The sequence below is a fragment of the Vespa mandarinia genome, chromosome 13 (assembly GCF_050613455.1).
Source record: "Vespa mandarinia isolate Hongniang chromosome 13, ASM5061345v1, whole genome shotgun sequence".
In the NCBI taxonomy this organism is placed as follows: domain Eukaryota; kingdom Metazoa; phylum Arthropoda; class Insecta; order Hymenoptera; family Vespidae; genus Vespa; species Vespa mandarinia.
The window spans coordinates 2,910,001-2,920,000 of NC_140822.1; the positions used below are offsets into that span (position 1 = coordinate 2,910,001).

Consider the following 10,000-nt stretch of genomic DNA (forward strand, 5'->3'; position numbering starts at 1 on the left):
CAGATAAAGTTAAATAAAGTCGAATGAGGAAAATTATAATGATTATATCATATCTCATCGGTTTGAAAGTTACAAATCGGTGGCTAAACAATTATTAAGGAAATATCCTGGGAAACATATGGGTGCCGTAATAATGCCGACTCTCTCTCTCTCTCTCTCTCTCTCTCTCTCTGATATTGAAATTGCAGTCAACAATGTGGTACACATTTTGGATGGGGTGGGAAGTGGAAAGGAGGAAGAAAGAGGCACTGTGGTTCACGATATTATCGCCTCTACCATGTTACTATACGCTTTTCCCTGATCTCAAACTCGCTCACTCACTATCTCGCTTTCTCATTCTCTCTCACTCTCTCTCTCTCTCTTTCACTATCTCATTTTCTCGCTCTCTCTTACTCTCTCACTCTCTCTTATTCTCCCTCTTCAAAGCCACGCGTTCTACTTGTAACTTGCTTTCGAAACAACGAGAAAGCAGGAGCAAAGTAATTTCATTACTTGTAGTTGAGACAACGCTTTAGCGAACTGAAAGGTAATTGCCATTGTTGGGTTTTCTTCTTGTATTTCGCGGCCTACTCAAGCTCAACACCATCTACCATACCATCTACCATACCAACACCATCTATCATCTCATTCTTTTTTTCTCACTCTCTTTCTCATTCTCTTTCCATATAGATATATATATATATATATATATATATATATATTTATCTTTATCTTTATCTTTATCTTTATGTGTTTCTTGTTAGTTCGTAAACTGTTTCGTAAACTTTCACACGTCGATTGTTTCTCGAGATCTATCTATGGATTCGATTTTCCCAAAGATTGTTCTCCGATTAAATTTCATCTTCGTCTAAGCATCAATTTTAAAGCCGAAGATTTTACGGTATATAATTGTTACTATTTACACGAATAAAATCTATTAGGAAAGAGAGAGAGAGAGAGAGAGAGAGAGAGAGAGAGAGAGAGAGAGAGAGAGAGACAATGTCGACGACGACGATTATTTTTCGTTTATTTTTATTTTAATATTTTTTTTCCTCCTCTTTTTTTTCCTTTTCTTTTTTTTTTTTTTTTTTTTTTATAGTTACTATTAGAAGAAAAAAAAAAGTTACGCTGCTTTAGGTAAAAAACGCTAGAATTGCTGTTGGTAAGCGAATGGGCATCGTTAAAAATCGTCGATAAAAATATAACGCGAATTCGTTCGACGCTTGATAAAGGATCAAAGTAATCGTACTCTACTAATATTTCTTTGATAATAAAGAAATAAGAGAATGAAGGAATAAAAGAAAAAAAAAAAAAAAATGATATAAAGAAACAAAAAAAGAGAAAAATTAAATGCTCTCTCTCTCTCTCTTTTTCTTTTTTTTTTTTTTCTTCTTTACGAGAACAAACTCCGTCAATATTCTCTTTGATAGTAACGTACTCTTAAAATTATAGGCATTTCGCGAAGCGATTATTGTAGCCAATAGCATATAGATATGTCTACATAACGAATTCTCTGGGGCCTTTGAAGCATTAATTACATCATCATGCAAATTGTTAAATAAATTCATAATGAAGGTTGTGGCGAAGGAAACGTTTTGAAATAGAGTACACACACACACACACACACACACACGCGCGCGCGCGCGCGCATACGCATGCACACACGTGCACACACATATGCGCCCACGCATAGATACAATCCAGGAGCACACACGTGTAACTGATAAATGACAAAGCGTCGATCTCGATTTCGTTTAATAGGAAACGATTATTAAATGACTAGCGTTAATTAGTATTGCGTATTAATAATTAATCGTGCTTATCTCTCTTCTGATTCAGAAAAAATATATTTTGATTTAATAACGATGTGACAATGATAATGACAATGATAACCATGGCAATGATAATTATTTTCAATTACGAAGATATAAAAATATTTTCAATATTTTTCATTTTTAATAATACGATCGAATCTCGTCGAACGATACATTTTATTATCTCTCGAGTAGAGTACTCTCTTTAGAAATTTCTTCATTATTTCTGTTATCGAGCATAAACGTATAAATATATTTGAAATCAAATTTGTATTTGTCGAGTAATAATGAAAAAAAAAGAAAAAATAATAATTTATAAAAAAAAATTTACTCCTTATCATACGTGAAAATTATTACAAGAATATTATTCTTGAATTCTTTTTCTTCTTTTTTTTCTTTTTTTCTTCTCTTATCTTTTTTCGTTGGAATTATCTTTGGAATTAAAAAAATTAAAGATTTCCTTACATCGTATGAGAATAGCTCCGTTCGTCGGTGCCTTTACTGTGTAATTCTCTTCCTCGTCCAAAAATACATAACTGGCATTAAAACCCGTGCCGTCTAATCGATCATTACTTTTGAAGGTCACACGAAAGAACTTTCTATCGCTGTCAACATCGAATTCCTTCATCTGACCACAATGTCTCGAATATTTTCGATCTTTCGCCATATAATTCGAAAACTCTACGAAGTCGCTCGCTGTCAGAGCTTCACATCTGAAACAGAAAATCAATGACGAAGTTTTAATATTCTATCTAAATTGAAAATCACGTGTGTATTTCTATATATATATATATATATATATACACGTATACAAAAGTGTGCGTAAGTAAACATTTCATCAAAATCATACTTCATTCGTTATTTATTAAATAAGTATAATATTTAGAATATACGTGAAAATGATTTAAACTAACGAACGTATTTCTTTATTGAAAATATCCACAACAGAGATTATGTTAACAAAACTTAGATATTTATTAGCGTTTTTTATTCAAGAAATTTTATTTGTAATTAACGCATTTTCAATTCCACGAATTTGCCTCTCTCTTTCTCTCTCTCTCTCTCTCTCTCTTTCAATTTTTCTTTCGTTAATTAAATTATTCTCAAAAGATTATGAAGCATAATTAGAAACGTTAAAAGAAAGTTGACGAAAATATAAAAAATGAAAAGAAAAAGAAGAAAGGAAAGAAGAATGAAAAAGAAAGATTTTAATAAAACGAAGGAATATGTTTTCTAACTCACATTAGCAAAACTCGTAATAAACGGATTAACTTTCTCTCAGGCTGCACTATCACCGCCAGCAACCAGGCGAAAATTTAATTTCGATTTAAGCTCTACGTGATCGTATATATACACGGAACATTAGGTATTACGAGCAACATTCATCATCGACCGGTCCATTGCATACCGCATACGCGCAGAAAATGTGCTGTCTATTCCGTAAATACAGAACATAATCTAGACACTTTATATTATATAGGTATATATACATATATATATGTATATATATACATATGTGTATGTATGTGTTCGTGTATATATATATATATATATATATATATATATATATATATCTAGTGCAAAGATAGACAGAAATAATATTTCTCGAAAATTCAACTCGTACCAGTAATCTTTTTGATTAATTATCTCCTTACGGAAATTAATTATTTTGTCTTAGGGATATAAATTAATAAATAAATTACAAAAAAAAAAAAAGAAAAAAAAAGAGAAAAAAATAAATAAATAAAAAAAGAGAAAAAGAAGAAAGGACAAAAAACATTGGAACGCGTATACGCGATCATTGTATGTTTGCAATTAGAAAATTTTCATTGTTTTTCACATTTCTCTTTTTACCCTACCCTCCCTCTCTTCCCCCTCTCTCTTTCTCTCTTATTTTTTCTCTTTTATTTTTTTTTTATTTTTTTTTTTTATTTTTTTTTAAATACAAAAGAAAGCAACATTTATATACAAACGAAAGGAGAAATATATTCTTTTAGTTATACCTCCTCCTTCTCTCTCCTGTGTGCACGTTGCAAATTCTTACGGATTTGTTTGGTATTACGTTGTAATGGTGTAATGTAACGAGACACGAACGACAGGATGTAAGGGAGGAGGTAAGGGAACGTACATATTTTTCCGAGCATTATTATACTCGTGCAAAAGTCGACGACCCTCGTTACCACCGTCACGTAGTAGTATTAGTAGTAGTAGTAGTAGTAAGTACTCGCAGGAACGTTTTATCGATTTCTCCTATTATCAACCAAATGTGTATTTTTACATTGCATAATATATCCTTTCGATTTGATATTTGCATTAATTTCTTTCAAAATAATTTCAATTTTTAATCTTATCCTTCATTTTTTTTCTTCTTTTTTTTTTCTCCTTCCTGGATGATCGAATCCAAAAAATCATTTCTATGCCATTACAAAAGTCAATTAATAATATTTTTAATGGATTATTTCTCTCTCTCTCTCTCTCTCTCTCTCTCTCTCTCACTCTCTTTTTCGTTCTCTCTTTCATCGATTGTTATTATAAAATTAAATAAATCGAGAAATACATATATCTATATATTTATATATATATATATATTATCGTTAATATATAATGTGTATATGTGATGGAATCAACACTCGAAGTAATTCACTTTTATATATATATATATATATAGACGTTTTACCATTCGATCGTTTTTAACAAAATATCATTTATATCCAATTTGCAGAGTCTACGGGGCTAGCGATGGACATCGTTAACTTCGTTACTTTGACTCTTTCCACGTCGCAAAAGTCTAATAACGAGCTGTCATTCTGAAAGTCACGTACGAACTCTGTTTCGAAATACATACGTACGTACATACATACATACATATATACACATATACACACATATACATATAGAAATGAGACACGAACTTGCTACCTTCGTACTCTCTTTCTCTCTCTCTCTCTTTTTGGTTTTTCTTTTTTTTTCTTTTTTTTTTTTTTTTTTTTTTTTTTCTTTATACGTTTCCTCTCGCAAACTTTATTTCTAAGAAAACGAAACGATGAGATAATCTTTCTCGTTCGTCAAATAAATAAGTCACGGAGTTAAGTAAAACTTTCGATAACAAGGAAAAAAAAAAGAAAAAAGAAAAAAAAAAGAAGAAGGGATAGAAATTACATTACAGAAATTACAACGCAATTTTCAACGTAGTTGTAAATTGTATTATGAAAAATGTTTCGAATGACGGACACGTTTCTTTTCAAATTTATGTCGAACGATTTGAAAACGAAAAGCCATCTTTTTATAGAAGAGAGAAGGAGAGAGAGAGAGAGAGAGAGAGAGAAGGAGAGAGAAGAAACCCATCCAAAAGAAATTCAACATGATTTTTCCTCGTATATTTCCTTGGGTTGTTCCCGAATTGCTTTCATAGCTTATAGAACGGCAATCCCATAAGTAATCCAATCTTGGATGTTCGTGAACATAATTTTAATATGTGTACGTATAGACCTATCTCTCTCTCTCTCTCTCTCTCTCTCCCTATTTCTCATTTCATCATTTATTTTCATTAATCAGAAACTTTTAAAGCTTCGTACGTATTATATGAATGAACACATAAGGACAGATAAGGGATTCGATAAATCCGATCTATTTCTTTTTTCTTCCTTTTCGTCATTCTCTGTCTTCTTTCTCACTCATTTTTACTCTTACTCTCACTCTCACTCTCTCTCTCTCTCTCTCTCTCTCTCTCTCTCTCTCTCTCTCTCTCTCTCTTTCTGTCTTCCTAACCAGCCTATCATCGTTATCCGTAAGTCGTAATTATGTTAATGAGTAAGCTAACCTTTCTCGTAATTTATTCTACCTTCTCTTTTCTTTCTTTCTTTTCTTTTTTTTTTACTTCTCTTTTCTTTGTTATCTACAAAACGAGAAAAGAAAGTGTTTGTAACTTCGCGACCGTCGAGTGGGTGTATTTAATTAAAAAGTTTCGATAAAACAAGAAAAGAAAGAAAAGAAAGAAAAAAAAAGAAAAAAAAAAAAAAAGAAAAGAATGGATACAGAAAACATTTTCAACTTCCGACATTCGTTAACACGCTATTTACATACATTCTTAATGAATTTCTATTAAAGAAATATATACTTGTCAAAACGCGTATTTATTCGTTACTACAAGTTAAATTACGAAGTTATATATTTAAAAGTATAAAAATGAAAATTCCTAAAATTATTTTTTAATAATCATTGATAAAAGTATTATTATTAGAAAATATATTTAAAAATATTATTATAAAAAGGGATATATTTAACAGATGAAATTAATCGATTGATCTAACGATTATCGATAGATCGATAAATATATTGAAAATTATGGAATATATTCCTCGACGAAAATATAGCATTTTAATTTGACGTTCTGTTAAAGCTTTCACATCGTGACGGTCGTAACTAAAGGAAACGATAAATCGATAATGTGTCTCGTAAATAACTCGTAACTATAATACATACATATATATATATATATATATATATATATATATATATATATATAAATTTTATATCGTTTACTTATTGTTAGACTAATAAAATAAGATGATATCAGTGAAATATAGACGCAAATATCTGATAGACGTAACTCATCTTTTATATAAGCATGATACTATATTTTTGCTCTTTCTATTTCTCATATATGTATGTATGTATGTATGTATGTATGTTGTATGTTGTATGTATGTATCTTTTATTCAAATTCGCAAATTCACTCAGTCTCTCTCTCTCTCTCTCGGCATGTAATTTCCTGGCATATAGAATACTTCGTATACCTTTTACTACCATTTAGGTAGGAATCGTATCGAAATAGCAATGCTTGCTCGAAAACAAATAAGTATTTTCGTTTTCAGTTGAAAGTAATATTACTCGGGAGAAAGAAGAATTATAACCTACGGCTAAAGTGGCTAACTCGTTCGAAAATAAAGAACTGGATGATTCGTACGTGTTCTAGTATTCTCTCTTCCTCTCTCTCTCTTTCTCTCTCTCTCTCTCTCTCTCTCTCTCACTTTAAAAGAGGAAACATTTTGCTAGATAAATAGTACGGATAAGTAAGATTTACACGTATCCTCCGATATTCTCGAAAATGTACATCCATCGAAAGCATAAATGGTATGAGCCTGAGAAAAGAAATATCGATACTTGAATCGATGAGGCTATTATCACGAATGGATTTATGGTGTATTTGATTTAAGTACATACACGTACATATATATATATATATATATATATATATATATATGTTGTTGTATTTCTTAGATTTTTAAAAACATGAAAAATGAAATTTTTAATACAATATTGCGTATAGCTATATAGTAATTTTTTATTAGTACTATTCCTTTCAAATCAAATAATTCTTAATTACCTTTTTTTCTCTTTCTATTTCTTTGCTTTTTTTCCCTTGTTCTTTTTCTTTTTTTTTTTTTTTTTTTTCTTTCTTTCTTTCTTGAGACGAAAAGAGACACGCTGTTCTTACAATGGATCATTCTTTTCTTTCTGCAACTCATTTCTTTTACCAACATATATCTCTTTCTGTTTACGAGAAAGAACACTAAATCTACAAGACGAAATACGATTAAGTAACACCCAATGGTGCACTTACACTAATTGTACTTTCATTTATCTTACGATATTTACGACGACAATTTTTTGTCGTTTACGATACTTAGAAAATTATTCTGGAGTAACAAATAGAAAAAGCTTACATTTCTCGATGTACGTAAATACACATACACACACACACACATACACACAGACGTACACGAATACACACACGTACACGCTGATGCATATACATAAACGTATATTTGTATTTTCAATTTATTCTAATTTAGAATTATTCTATAATTTCAATCGAATGTATTATTAATAATCCATTAATAATGATTATTAACACAACATTTATAATCGAAAGACCGAGTGGAAAATCGAGAGAAAATTTAGATAAAAAGTTAGAAGCAGTAACAGTTTCAACGTATCGTGCGATTAGGAAATCGAATGAAAAGCCACGGGGAAACATCGTTAATTAGTGAATTTCGATAATGAACGAATCGTTACAGTGTAGTCAGGAAATTGATAATCCCGTTGATTTAATACGATCCAATTAAAAGCGTGTTATCGTCGAGGACATATATCGACGAACTTTCTACATACACATTTTCATTTATTGGCATTGATTCTCACGAATTTTTCACATGGTTTTTCCCATCCATACTCATTCCTATTCAAACACATAGAATACGACATATTGCTAATATTCTTGTTAATGAAAACATTTCGAAAGTTAAAGCTGCTTAACTTTTCCTAGAGACGCGTATTTAATTTTGACGATGGATATAAACAAAATATGAACTAGAAGCTGTAACAAGGATATTGCGCTTATCAGAACGATGTATATATATATATATCATATATATATATATGAGTTTGTGTAGTTGATAACCCTCTTATACGTAACCTACAACAAGCGGCTTAGTGTGAATTAAAGTATTAACGTTAAAGTAGGCTGCATTCATTCATTGTCATTTTTCACCATTATAGTGACCTGACCTGAATCTCACCTGTCTCGGTTCGGTTCGACCTACCTCTCGGTCCAGCTTGACTCTGTGCCTTATTTATTATAGAAAACCTTACTATATTTTATTCGATATTTTTTATGTCTATACTACGTTTCACTTGCGCACATATATATATGTATATATGTATATATAAATCTTTTGACTTGAGAATAAATCACGTCGAATGAGGATCGAATTTTTAATAAGGACTAGAAACACCATTGGAAATTCAATTGGATTTAAAGATAAATTGTTATATGTACGTGTGCGTCTTAAAGCTCGACCAATACAGGAAATGGATCGATGCGTATGTATGTTTATAACCTTATATAATGATTCTAGAAGTAGTTTTATTTCCTTCTCCTAGGAGAGCTCAACAGACAGGTACTATCAACGTTGGACGTTAAGAATGACGCTAGATAAGTCGATTGACCTAGTTTCAAACTAACATCATGAAAAGTTATTAGCTATCTTTATAGAAAAGAGTACTTTCTAAGATGATTATTATAATTATTGTATCACTTCTTCGATGATTAAATATTCATCGGATTATATTTTTATAATTTATATTATTTAAAGTAAATTATTTTTATATATACGTACGTATGTATATATATATATATATATATATATATATATATATATATATATCGAATATTGATGCCAAAGTCCCTTGCGATATTTATGCGTGTACTATGCGAGTATCTACGAGACTATGTTAGGTACTGTGCGTACGTATGAGACTCCTTATGATTAACTATCGTTCTTATCGAGAATTTGTTCGAAGCTTTGTTTTGGTACGAGCGTGTATACAATGAGTGAACGTATTATAAGGCTTAGTTAGTACGAGCGTTAAATGTTTGTTTTCATATCGGATAGGAAGGACGAATGAGAAGATGAATGTATAACGTTCGACAGAGGACAGTTCTCGATAAGACGTCTATCTGTTAAGACCTATAATTCGACAGGACGAATAGTTTCTCTCGATTTCCATCTTTTTCTATAACATTTTTTTCCATAACTTTTTTTTTTTTTTTTTAATTCCATTAATTCTTTCATTTTGAAACATCCGATATAATATATTTATAATTTATTTCTTTTTTTTTTTTTTTTTTTTTTTGGAAATCTACTTATACATATACGATATAATATCAGAAAGAAATTATTTATCTATTTACGAAGAAATAATTTTCGTACGTTTTATCGTAGAAGATGTCTTCATGCGTTATTACTAATTTTGATAATGGAAAAAAAGAAAAAAAAAAAAAGGAAAAAAAAGAAATGAAAGAAGAAACTTACGGTAATACTCCTTCGACGTCGAAGAAATGGAAATGAAGGTGCACACGCTCGTTTGGTTGGCCATTGAAGAAGTAGTGACATTCGGTATCACGTGGATATAATCCTGGATAGTTCGGCGACGCAAACGTACCGTTGCGAGTCTCGTTACTGTTGAAGACAAAGGCACACGGATACTTCGCCTCCTGTCGACCCGTCGTTATACCAAAGTCTGAAGCAATAAAACAATTTCCGTTGAGTTTAGATCATTTCGTTTTACCTTCGTTTTTCTCAATGACACATACATAAACATTTTAAGCATCCGAGTTATAAACTCCTTATGGTTGGATTATT

General features: G+C 30.6%; 1 protein-coding gene across 4 annotated transcripts in view; it reads right to left on the reverse strand.

Moving 5' to 3' along the window:
* The window catches only part of Sol1 (CUB domain-containing protein Sol1), a 358,685-nt gene that overhangs the window by 2,067 nt on the left and 346,618 nt on the right, over window positions 1–10,000 (reverse strand). For all 4 annotated transcript variants that reach the window (XM_035872096.2, XM_085660979.1, XM_035872097.2 and 1 more), the window contains 2 exons: window positions 9,671–9,878; window positions 2,259–2,506 (listed from right to left, as the gene is read on the reverse strand). In XM_035872096.2, the coding sequence (XP_035727989.1) occupies window positions 2,259–2,506; window positions 9,671–9,878 (456 nt within the window). The remainder of the gene's footprint in view (window positions 1–2,258; window positions 2,507–9,670; window positions 9,879–10,000) is intronic.